This window comes from Parus major, chromosome 1A (assembly GCF_001522545.3).
Source record: "Parus major isolate Abel chromosome 1A, Parus_major1.1, whole genome shotgun sequence".
NCBI lineage: Eukaryota > Metazoa > Chordata > Aves > Passeriformes > Paridae > Parus > Parus major.
Window position 1 is genome coordinate 49,351,641 of NC_031773.1, and position 12,534 is coordinate 49,364,174.

The following is a 12,534-nucleotide window of genomic DNA, read 5'->3' on the forward strand; positions in this document are numbered from 1 at the left end:
GTAGTTTATCCAGATCCTTCTGCTTTCCCTAGACCTTTTCCTCTCCAGTCAGAAGTACAATAACTGATAACTGAGACAAAAGCCAGAAATTACTTATACTGCTGAGCCAGGGTGACCACCAGCCAGTGACTTAACCTCTGGTTTCATTTGCCCTGTACAGTTAGAGTGGAAAAACAGCCAGCTAATAGCAGGTCATTAGCACTTCACTGCTTCCTCACAGACTCTTGCTGGCCTGCTCAGCTCTAAATTTCACTCTGCCTTGAGACACAGAGCTGCAAGCCATTGCCTGGTACAGGAACCTCTCCAACATCTCCAGTGCTTTATTTGTACTAACAGCCACACTCACCCCAGTACACTGGCTTCCCCCTTCCCCAAAAATCTTTTGGGACTTCCTGTTCCCTACAGGAACTCTGTTTTATTACCTTCAGATAAGAGAGTACTTACTACCAGCTCTGCACAGACTACTCTCTATAGCACATGAGCTTGCCTAGGAGCCTGTCTCATGCCTGCAGGATACTATTTTCCACAACAACTGTTTTTGCTATGACAAAACCACTCATCTGTCCCCACAGATTTGCTTAGAAGCTACAGAAGACCAAAGCCCTGACCTAGGCAAGCCCCCAACAACAACCCTCACTCCCAGCTGACCTCACTGTGCCTTTTATTTTGGCAATTATTCCCAGTAACACCTGATCTCTGGCTGATTCCTATTCAGCTGGGAGGCTGGAGAAAAGCCCAGCTCTCTTAAAGTGTTATCCACCCTGTGACTGTTTTGCACAGATCTGTAGCCCCTGCTGGTCACTTTCTCTACAGCTCTCTCCTCTAAAGGTGGACTCTGTAAGGATGTTGAGTAGCTCATCACACAGTGGTCATCAAGAGAGAACTCCTTCTCCACCCTCAGTGACTCCCATATTTTTGATTGGGCATTTTTTTGTGGTGGGACAGCAGATGGTGAAGGCTCTGGGAAGTGGGGTTGTGCCCTGAGATGTGGCTGGCAGAGGAGGGAGATGACTGCCTGAAGCAATGCCCAGCCCTCCTGGGAAGGGGAAGAGGTCCTGGAACAGCACACACCAAAATGGGCGAGGAAAAAAGGCAGAGAAGCCCCTGATGGGCTGGAAAGCAAGAATTAGGGCTGTTGGATTTGGGTCAGGGGCAGACAGATATCCCAGAGAGATGAGTTGGGGAAGGCATGACTGAAACAGGTCCCTGAGAGCAGACAGAGAGGTACCTGAAGGATGCCCCATGCTGATGTTGTGAGCTAGTTACATAAATGTCCTGGAGTCCATTCAAAAGTTTCCTCCCAAATTTACTATTTTAAACTACAAATTTTTTTTACAAATATTTACAAATTTAAACTAAGTCAATAAGGAAGGAAAGGAGTCCTCACCTACTATGCTAGGTTATCAGATTATCTTTTTTTATCCAGTTTATATTTTTGTTTATTTTCTGTTATATATATTTTCTTTCTAACAGAATCCAGTGTGAAAGACATAGTAGTGCTGAAATCCACTCTGGGTAGGCTACCTTCTCCTTTCCTTTTGAGTTCATGACTTTATGGGAGGGATTTTCACAGGGGACAGAAAACTTGTTGGCCTCCTGGAGCTGTGAATCCTGGGAAGGGGAGAGTAGGAGCAAGGGAGCACCAGTGCTGCTGCTTGGCCAGATCCAAACTACATGACAGCTATGTACTGGATGGCTCTAGGCAGAGATGTCAGCTGCCAGGGGCAATGCAGCCACCTCAGACTTGTCCTGGTCCTAATGAGAACTGTGAAATAGCTGGGTGTACTGGTACCAGTGCAGATGCAATGCTGCTGAGTGGGCTGGGGGTTTCCTGCATGGCTCTGCACTGGATGTGCCTCATTTAGGAGTCTGTTGTCTTGGCAATGTTTGATGCTTTTACTGATTTCAGGCAGTGTTGTAAGTTCTCTGTCTGGCAGCTTGCATTAGATGTGCTATTAGAAGCTCATCTTTAAACTGATACTTACTCAAAAATCCTGGTGTGAAAGTCTTCTGAAACCTGGAATTCAGATGAGGGAGATCTAAAGCCAGGAAGAGTATGGGGCTGAGAGGAGAAAGAGGTGAAAAAGTAAATAAAGCCAGTGGAAGATAACTATGCTGTGCTGATATTTAAAGCCTGAGGTAGTATTAGGTTAACCAAGAAAGAGGGGACAGCTCTTAGAGAAACTGGGGCAATGGCACAAAAGGATCAGTGCCACCACAACATACGTAAAAGTAAACCGAGATCACTGGGATGAGTCAGCCTTACCCTAAAAAAGGGCTTACACTGATGTTCCAAGTGACAATCCCATATCTTAATTTCTCTTACAACCACGTCTATTTCAGGTTGCTACAGGTACAGCTATGTCCAGGACGATGACATCCTTAGGCTGGAGGGCCCTGACTACCTGGCCTCCAGTTGTCTTTGGCACCTCCATGGCCTCAAGGGCTACATGATCAAGCTGCGCCTGGAGTGGACTCTGCCTGACTGCAGGGACCGCCTGGCAATGTACGACGCAGCGGGGCCCCTGGAGAAACACCTCATCACCTCGTAGGTAGCTCCTGAGCAGGGAGGACACGGTGGGGAAGACAGGCAGGATGGCACAACACGCCACAGCAGGGGAAGGTGTCAGACAACATCAGAGGAGGTTCTCCTTGATGTACAACCTGCCTGCATCAGCTGAAGTCACTGATGTGGGATATCTCGCACCACTGTGCTGCAGGAGCTGTCGCTCTTGGCCCTTTGTTTGGTTCAGTTAGTGCCTTACAACTGCTGTGTGTGCATCACACAGATATCCATTGTCTTTCTCATTCTCCTCTTTCATTTGTTTGTTGCTTGCCTCACTCCTATACTTTCATCTCTTTCCCCTGAGGATCTATGGCTGCAGCCGGCAGGAGCCCATCGTGGAAGTCCTTTCATCTGGCCCTGTCATGTCCATTGTGTGGAAGAAAGCCATGTACAGCTACTATGACCCCTTCATCCTCTCAGCCCAGGCAGTGCCCCTCGAAGGTGAGGAAGGCTGGAGGAGAGTGGCTATAGTTACAGGGAGAAGATGGGTTTTCTCCTACAGTATCACAGCTCCTAGAGATCCTGCATCCCTGTTAGGGGCAGAATTCATTCTGAATTGCAAGGGTGGTCGGTAAAAGGCAGGTTACATGGCCTCCCCGGGCTGAGGCTGAGCTGACAGAGAGCAGGGCTTTGAACATCTGTATTTGCAGCTTGTGAGGTGAACATAACTCTGCGGGAGAGCCTGGAGCTGCAGGGGAAGATCGGCACCCCACACTACCCCAGCTACTACTCGCCCAACACGCAGTGCACCTGGCACATGATGGTAAGAGCCAGCTCCCACAGGAGCATCCACCCTGTCCCCAAAACACAGGCAGCACTCCGCACATTGCAGGGGGTACAGCCAGGGCTCTCAGTCAGATCTCCATGAGATGCAAGGGTGACAGCCTGCCCAGCCTCCACATCAGGTGTGTTTGTGAGGGGGAAGAACTCTAATATTGCATACCAGCACGGAGATGCCGTATCTGAGGAGGAATCCGAAATCTGATCTCCAGAGGAGTTCTTCAACAGAACCAGATTAATAGGAATTGATAAGAACTGCCAGGCTTTGACACCAGCAGCAGAGCCACACAGGGCTGTGGCATGGCTCCAGTTTAGAGGGTGCTTCTTTCTGACCTGCAATGTGGCCGGACATGTCTGGCCTTCACATTTGCTCTGCTCATTTCTGATCTATAGAGTGAGCTGTAACACTCCTAGGAGCCATCTGCCCTCTACTCTGCACCCCCTTGTCTGCAGGTCCCATCCCTCGACTATGGGGTCACCCTCTGGTTCGATGCCTACGCACTCAGCAGACAGAAGCATGAGCTGCCCTGTACCCAAGGCCAATGGATAATTCAGAACAGAAGGTGTGTGGTGGGGTCCTGGTTTCTGTCTCTCACTTCCCACCCGGGATAAAACTGGGATTAAACCTCTGCAGGCCTCTGCTGGCTTCAGCCACCATATGTGAGGAAGAAGAGCCATACACTGTGGCCACTCTTTGTGCTGGTGTCTCCTGCTTTTCTGCTCGTCTTGTTCACTCTCTCCCCAGTGAACACATTTCTCACAGATCTGCTTTGAGCTACCAACCTGCTTTCTCTCTCTTGCTGTTTGCATCAGGCTTCTTAGTTTTCTCCTGTGTGTGTAACCTTGGTGTCCTCCCACGTCTCCAGTGTTTGCAAATCTGCCTGTCACCACCTCTGCAATATTATCTCTGTGTGCCATTGCCTTGAATCCACCTCCGTACAGATCTTCCCCTTAGCTCCATATCCTCCTGCTTTGACTGCAGCCACTTTCCCTGCAGGACTTCCCACAAGTAGCACCCGTATGTTGCTGGGGCTACTGCTCACCACTGCCTCAGTGCGAAGGATGGAGAGCTGTTGTGATCCCATCTCCTCAGAGCAGGCTCTGAGATAGATGGACCTACAGCTTTTGGTTTTCCTCTTACTTAATGCAAAATTGCCTGTTTCCCTCCAAAACCTCCCCCGACCCACCTCATTAGTGCCTTCTCCATGGTTCCTGTAGAGGTAACTTGTCTTCCTATGAAGGATCTGATCCAGAACTTATGTTACCTTGGCTTTGGATTTCCACTCTTTTCTCTCCCTGCCTTCCTCTCTTAAACTGTCAGTGCCACAATTTCTACAACGTGGCTTCTTCGGGAAGATGATGAAGGAGAATCTTCTTTCACTGTAAGAACTGAACTGCACTGCATGGCCTGATTTCAGTGCTGGCCAGAAAGTGGGAAATGTACAAAGATAAGAGGGTCCCTCTGGACTCTGTATCTCATGCATACTGAAGGCATTTTGTATTCCTGGTTTGCCTGCAGCACCCAGTCTGTGTGACCCCTTTCCCACCCCAGCCCCATCGAGCCCCCTTGCCCTGCTTTGTCTCCTGCCTCCCTGTCCAATCCACCTCACCTGTGTTTGCCCCTCAGGTTGTGTGGCCTGCGGACCCTGCAAGCCTACGCTGAGAGGATCCCAGTCACATCTTCTGCTGACATCACCATCACCTTCACCTCCCAGATCTCCTTAACCGGCCCTGGCGTACAGGCAGCTTACAGCCTGTACAAGCAATCTGACCGTAAGCTCAGGTTCTTCCCTGCTCCTTAGTGGGGGGACCAGCAGCCCCTCTGCACTTAGCTTGTGCAGGGAGAAACACAAGGCATGGCCTGGGAGCCCTAGGTGCCATCCAGCCTTCAGGAAAATTCTCACAAATCAGTGATGCACCAGTGATGCCCCTAAAAGAGGAGGCAATTATGTGCAAAGCTGCTCCTGCACTTCTGGCCCTGCCTCTTGTGGCCAGAGCCTCCATGCAACAAAACCCAAGGGCATAAAATTGCCTAAAACCTTACTCTCATGGCAGCATCACAAACTGGCCTTGGGAATTCAATGAGAAAGCACCTTGGCTTGATGCAACACTTGTTTTGATTACAAGATCTCTTAGAGAGAGCTGTTTCCTGCTCACCTTGGAATCCGTGCAAACAAGAGATAAATAAAACTGCACACAAATACACACATATGCAAATGTCGCCCACAGTCTGTCTTTCCAAGGTTTCACCATCTCCCTCCTAAAGGTTGCCAGTAATGCACACCAGTCCCTGAATATGTGCACTTGTCAACGTGTCTAACAAGAATCCCTTCAAGGTCCTACGTAAGTTTTGGCAACAACTCCAAAGAGCCTGTTTCAGCTTTCCCATGGTGTTCAGGAAATATGAAACAGCAGTGATCCCGATGTATGGAGTGCCAGACAGGTCCTGGATGGTGCCCATTGTACAATGCAAAACAGGGAAAGCCCTCTTTCCCCTGGTGCATAGCCTGGCTCCATATGCCCGTGTTAAGAGCAGATGACATGGCAGATTTTGGGGGGTGCAGTGAGGGCTGCCAGTACACTGCAGCAGCACTTGTGTGGTCAGGAGAGTTCCACCTTTTCAAGCCGTGGTGCTCTGCTGCCAGGAGGTTTCCAGTCATTCGGGACTAATTACTGTCTTTTGGTTTCACAGCCTGTCCTGGGGAGTTTCTGTGTTTGGTGAATGGTTTGTGTGTTCCAGCCTGTGACGGGATCAAAGACTGCCCCAATGGGCTGGATGAGAGAAACTGTGGTGAGTGATTTCTTCTCCCCACTGGTCCCTGGTCTCAGCAAGACACAGCCCCTCACTCCTCTGAAGGTAGATGGAGAGGATTTGGTCAGCCAAGGCACAGCCTTGTTCCTCAACTTCAGAAGCTTAAACCTCTGTGCCCTTTGAAGTCTCATCCCACTGCTGTAGGGTTTCAGCCTGCTCTGGAAAATGCAGTAATGCTTCTGGCACCTGTCACAGCACAGCCTTCCTGTGACAGTCCCCTAGTAGCTAAAAGCACCAAGAGTTCCAAGCAGCCTGAAAGAAACCCCCTACCAAGCTGCCCCCACCTTGCCCTGTTTTCCTCCCACCCAGGGTCTGCAACCTACCTCAGCCCTGGCCTACAGCCCCCTCTGCTGTCACACCACTCAGCATCCCCCTCACTTCCCCAAGCCCACCTGCTGCCCTTCTCTCTCCTCTTCCCCCCAGGCCATTTGTACACTTCATCTGTACAGACCCTCACTCATGTATTTTGCCCCAGTTTGGGAGCATCAAAGTCCATGATCAGCCTCAATCTGTTCTTCATGCCAAAAGAAGTTAGTGCTGATGCAGGCTCCATCCTTACCATCTTAGAACCCCTGCACAGCCTCATTCTCATAGGAACAACAGTTCAGGCTTAGACATGACACCTAATTCATCTATTCTCTCATCTCTGGTGTGATTTGGGGCTCATCATATTGCTGCCACCACTAACTTTTCATTAGTTGTTTCCTACGGATGTTTTTTAACACGTAAAGAACCCTGAACCACTAGAGAGAGTGGCCAATTTTGAAAGATTCAGAGGAAGGTACAGGAAAAGTCTAAAGTCAAAGAAAGGAGGAATCTTTCTATGGAAGCTTAAATTCAGTGCTAGAAATGTGAGAGCTCACATAAGACTGCCCAAGTAGGGTTTTGCTTTGTCTGCAGTGTTGCTGACAATGTCCTCTGTCCCATCATCCAGCTGTCTTACATCAGGGTTTGCATGCTTCCCTCCTGTAGACATGGACATGTTTGAATCCTTATGAATATCTAATCCTTTCTTGAATCCCTGCATCTCCTTGGCCCCAGGGGTATCATGTCATTCAGTTCCACAGGCTGATACAGACCAAGACTGACAGAAAACCCCACGCTTTCTCAATGTTTTCCAACATTGCTTTATACTTGAAAAATAAGAGAAACATTATTATTTCCTTCCTTTCTTATACTCTTGCCACTTGTGTATCTCTGATTATTGTTGGTATGGAACAATCTTTAAAATCAAAGTTCAAGTTGCCTCAGACCTTCATGCACCTTTAGTCATCTAGAAGTTTCTAGATGCTATTAATGAAGAAATTATAGTCACTGCAGTAGGAAAATGGTACACACAAACACAACAAGTTCCTGATATGAAAATCTGTGAACAGAAGTCAAACTCTTTGGTGGACAGGCAGCTTAGACCCATCTCCATCCTCCAGTGTCCACCAGAACTCATGGACATTGCAGAATCCTTTGTTGTTCAGGACTCAGCGGCAAGGGGAAGTGCTGGTCTCTATGAAACAGTGACCCATGAGCTGGGGTTACATCAAGGCAGGCGGAACAGTGACCTCACCAGACAGAATGCAGTCCTACAAAACCCTAACAAGGCAAGCAGACCAGGACTGGTGGTGGTAAGTGAGGAGTCTTGGACCTCACAGCAAGTACATAGTGCTGAGGCAGGTATGAGGAGGCCAAGACAAGAAAAGTTAAGTCAGCAACAGCAAAGTGTAAGACAGAGTGCAGGCACACCTACAATGCAGATGAGGAAAAAGCTGAACAGCTGCATTATACCAGAGTTGGTCTTAAGCACAGCTTATGAGGTGGGGGAAGAGGCTGTAGAGACTGCAGGACTTATGACCCTGTCCTCACACCTTGTCTTGCATGCCTGATTCCCATGAGCTTCCCTCCTGAGCAGTGTGCCCTGCAAAGTTCCAGTGCCGTGAGGACAGCACTTGCATCGAGTTCAGCAGGGTCTGCAACCAGAAGCTGGACTGTGTCAACGGGAGTGATGAAGAACACTGCAGTGGAGGTAGGGAGGAGACAGTGCTAGGATGACAAACACCCACCCATGTGCTTGAACCAAGGCCGTCTGTAGAGTGCTTTCCACATGTGACATACGGGCTGAGTTAACTCACCCAGCCTCCTCACAATGTTTGTGAGTTGTTTGTTTGTTCAGGAAATTCCCTGTCATCATGGAATGATAAGGGGAACTTATGGAGTTCCCCTAAGCTCTCTGCTGCCCTTTCTCCTCATTTAAAGGGCTTCAGGCTGTATCTACAACCAGCTGCCCTCTCACAGCTTTGGCTTTCCTTCCTTTTTGCAGGGGTCCCCTGCGGTCCTTTCACCTACCGCTGTGAAGATGGGACCTGTGTGAAGAAACCCAACCCCCTGTGTGACACCACTGCAGACTGCAAGGACCTGTCTGATGAGAATCACTGTGGTGAGGAAACAATCAGCCACACATCAGCCAGGCAGGTTCAGGATGACACGTAGCTGCAAGTTGCCCCGTTTTCTCCCACCAACCAGAATAAGCACCCACCCTCCCTTGTTCCACCACCTTCTCCCCACCTCAGTCCCACAGTACCAGTGGACCTGCTCCATCCTGCAGTGGCAGGGACAGCAACAACTAGCCAGTGAGTGTGAGCAGGCACTTTCTCTTTGGGCAGCTGCTCCCTGCCTCCTTCAGGCAGAGGCATCAGGCCAGACAGACATGTCTCACAGGCCAGGTTCAACCTGCAAGGTAGGACAAGAAATTAGCGGTCAAACTCTTCAGTCAACTAAGTAGGAAAGGAAGGGCAGGCACAGTCTCTCATGTTCCCTTTCTTCCCTGAAGTACCTGCTGTGTCTCCTCCTCAGACTGCGGAATGCAAGCCCCTCTCAGCAGGATTGTGGGTGGTATGAATTCTGTGGAAGGGGAATGGCCATGGCAGGCCAGCCTGCAAGTTCGGGGCCGCCACATTTGTGGGGGAACACTCATTGCTGACCGCTGGGTGGTCTCAGCTGCGCACTGCTTCCAGGATGAGAGGTAAATGGAGAGGGGAGGTGCTGGATAGAAAGATTAGCATTGCTTTCCATGTCATCCATGACTGGAGGCTTCTCTGACTGATGAAAATGTCATGGGGCAGCTGCACCCCTCCTCTGGCACCTCAGCCATGTTTGGAACTGAAGAAAGGGGTATAGATACGTGCAGTATTAGGTGGGGGTGTGTGCAGGGGAAAAGGGGCAATCCTGGGATTCACAGAGCAGCTTTGAGGGGCCAGTGATAGCAGAAGATGCTGCACAGCTCCACCTTTGTTTTGGCTCTGTGTTGTCCCCACGCTGTCAGAACGATGGAGATGTCAGCATGTGCTAGGATGGGTGCAGCATTGCCGGCAAGGCGTGCCCTTTGTGTCCCATGCTCCTCTGCTGCATCCTACAGGCTGGCCTCCCCCTCCATCTGGACCGTGTACTTGGGCAAATACTTGCAAAATGCCACTGGCCATACAGAGGTGTCCTTCAAGGTCATCCATCTCTTCCTCCACCCTTATTACGAGGAGGACAGCCATGATTATGATGTGGCCCTGCTCCAGCTGGATCATCCGGTGATCATCTCGCCCTTAATCCAGCCCATCTGCTTGCCTGCTCCTTCTCACATCTTTGAGCCCGGCCTTCATTGCTGGATCACTGGCTGGGGAGCCCTGAAGGAAGGCGGTAGGTTCAAGGTCTCTTGGTGGCCTACTGCAGAAGTGCTGAGGCAGAAACATAGGGTCAGATGTGTCATAGGCAGAACAGACTTCTATTCATGCCAAAACATTGTGCCTCCTTCACTCCTTCTGATTTTGGGTAATAGGTTGACCAAAGTTACTTGTCAAGTGCCCTGAAACCTCATGTGGAGAGGCAGATATGGCAGTGTGGTAATCTGTATGGGGACAGCATGTGTTTCTTCATCCAAAGACTAGAACAGCCCTTCAGGTCAGCTTAGTGCCTTCACCCACTCACAGATTTGTTCAAGCTGCTTCCTAATTGGAAACACTCAGCAGACTATACAGAACTGGACACTCCTGGTTTGCACTCTTAGACACAAGAGCTTAACATCTATTTCAGTGAGAAACAAACCCAAAACTCTTGACAACCCAGAGGTTCTCCCAGAGAATACTCCTTGTCCCAAAAGCTGAAGTGCCCCACACTATATCCCTTTAGGGAAAGGAATGAAGGGGAATTTTATGCCTTCCAAGCAGAAAAAGTGCTCTGATGAAAGTCAGAGACTGTAATGCCAGTGGAGAGCAGAACAGAAATCCCAATGGCAGGTTTCAGCATGAAGTGAGGTAGGCATGGGCTAGGGGAAGTTCCACCACAGCTCACCTGTGCTCTTTTGATGCTCTGCTTTTCAGGGCACATCAGCAATGTTCTGCAGAAGGTGGACGTGCAGCTCATCCAGCAGAACATCTGCAGCGAGGCTTATTACTACATGATTACTCCCAGGATGCTGTGTGCTGGGTACTACCAGGGAATGAAGGATGCCTGCCAGGTGAAAGAGGAGTTGTGGGATCAGGGTTGACTACCAGAGGTGGAATGCATCCCAAGTCTCACAAATGCAACCCACAGCCTGAAATGAGGGGGAAAAGACCATATAAGGTCACTTTCCCAGCACTTCCTCTAAATGGCCAACAGCTCTAATGACCACTTCTTCACAGCATCCTTGCCTTAGACAGGATCCAAATACAGTCAAATTATCCTTTTCTCATTTCAGCCCATTCTCCACTCTACCTCCCACTTTCAAGTCAGGTGACTACATCAGTCTCTTACACCCTCAGCCTCTTTAGCACCTGTCATACACAGTAACCTGTCTCTTCCTCCACTGCTATCAATCTCAAGGAATTCCTCTCTGCCATCCCTCATGGGAACCATTGGAATTGTTAAATTCCAGCAAGCTTCCTTGCTTGCCACATATTTGGAAATGCCATATGGACCAGGAGGAATCAGTAGAGCAATCAGCTTTTTGGGACCTGGCTGAGGGGGAGGAATTTGCATGATGAAGAAGTAACTGAGTCAGATGTTTGCACTGGAGGCTGTTTTTGACATCTGCCTAAGGTACAAGGAATGTTGCAGATGTCCCAGGCATGGGATCCAGGAATCTGTATACAGAGAGCAACAGAAGCTGATGGACCACCATCACTTCATTTTGCTTTTATTTTTTCTAGGGTGATTCTGGAGGTCCACTGGCCTGCAAAGAACCCAGTGGCAGATGGTTTCTGGCTGGTCTGGTCAGCTGGGGAATGGGATGTGCTCGTGCAAATCACTATGGAGTATACACCAGGATCACTCAAGTGCTGGGCTGGATGAACCAAACCATGAGCTGAGAAAAGTGCATCTCTCTATCTCTGTACATCATCTGATGTATCCCCATCACACCTACACTCACATGGTACTCATTCCTGATCTTGCTCACTTGCCTCTCAGAGAGAGTGTGGGATGTTGTCAGACCCAGGATGCTCTTCTGAACAGGGTAAAAAAGGCTGCTGCAGAGATTGTAGAGAAAAGCAGGCAGACCCTCTTCCCCATTAGTGCTTCCCAGGGAGCATCCCAAGGGGTTTTTTGGCCATCCATCCAAAAGAGGGGAGAAGAGAGGCAGGTGAGGGAGTTGGGGGGCGATGACATGAAACACAGCAATAGTCCCAAGCTGGTGGTTTCTGAGAAGAGGAATAAGGGGAGCTGAACTTTCCATGAACCATGTGATTCAGCCACAGTCTTATGCTGGAACATTTGCTGAAAGAAAATGTGACTGATGTAGTTAGAGATTCCAGTAACTGTGAAATCAATCTGCCTCCCTCTTCCTTCCTGCTGCTTATCCTTCATCCCCCTTCCCCTCCCATCACTCCTCCTCTTCCATCTCCCTAATTGCTTCTTTTCTTAGCTGGCGTGTGCTGTTCAGTGTGCTGTTCAGCTCAGCCAGGCAACTCTTCACGTCTCACTGACTCCCAGGCATGAGTCCAGCATCGCACCCCCAAGCACGTGTCCTGCCTCCCTGCTGGAGCAGCACCCAGCCTCCACTGCTGCACTTCCCCCAGTAAAAATGCTGGAGCAGACTCCCACCCCCTTCCCTCAGCCCTTCTAAATACCTTTAACATCAGGGTGTCTCAAGCTCTTCCATCTCCTATCTCAGGTAATCCAGGAGGTGAAGGAGAAGGCTTCAGGGCACAGGGCTTAAACTGCAACTGCTGTGGTTTGGTTTTTTAACTAAAGATATATGTGTGTGTGTGTGTGTGTGTGTGTGTGTGTAATAATGGGCCACTCTCTGGAATCAGAAATAAAATTAATTTGAGGATTTTTTTGGCTCTTGTTTGCCTCACCCTGCTAAAAATTATCTTGAGGTTTGTACGTTTTTGACCAAACTCCAGTCCTGACACTG

General features: G+C 49.4%; 1 protein-coding gene across 5 annotated transcripts in view; it reads left to right on the forward strand.

Moving 5' to 3' along the window:
* The window catches only part of TMPRSS6 (transmembrane serine protease 6), an 18,143-nt gene extending 5,742 nt beyond the window's left edge, over nucleotides 1-12,401 (forward strand). For 3 of the 5 annotated variants that reach the window (XM_015628683.2, XM_015628684.2, XM_015628682.2), the window contains 13 exons: nucleotides 1,474-1,515; nucleotides 2,344-2,548; nucleotides 2,871-3,007; nucleotides 3,217-3,329; nucleotides 3,800-3,909; nucleotides 4,974-5,119; nucleotides 6,039-6,137; nucleotides 8,062-8,175; nucleotides 8,470-8,586; nucleotides 9,003-9,171; nucleotides 9,565-9,836; nucleotides 10,517-10,653; nucleotides 11,327-12,401. In XM_015628683.2, the coding sequence (XP_015484169.1) occupies nucleotides 1,474-1,515; nucleotides 2,344-2,548; nucleotides 2,871-3,007; nucleotides 3,217-3,329; nucleotides 3,800-3,909; nucleotides 4,974-5,119; nucleotides 6,039-6,137; nucleotides 8,062-8,175; nucleotides 8,470-8,586; nucleotides 9,003-9,171; nucleotides 9,565-9,836; nucleotides 10,517-10,653; nucleotides 11,327-11,485 (1,820 nt within the window). In that variant the 3' untranslated portion in view covers nucleotides 11,486-12,401. The remainder of the gene's footprint in view (nucleotides 1-1,473; nucleotides 1,516-2,343; nucleotides 2,549-2,870; nucleotides 3,008-3,216; nucleotides 3,330-3,799; nucleotides 3,910-4,973; nucleotides 5,120-6,038; nucleotides 6,138-8,061; nucleotides 8,176-8,469; nucleotides 8,587-9,002; nucleotides 9,172-9,564; nucleotides 9,837-10,516; nucleotides 10,654-11,326) is intronic. The other 2 variants (XM_033514418.1, XM_033514417.1) reach the window with 2 other exon arrangements.
* The last annotated feature ends 133 nt before the right edge of the window (nucleotides 12,402-12,534 follow it).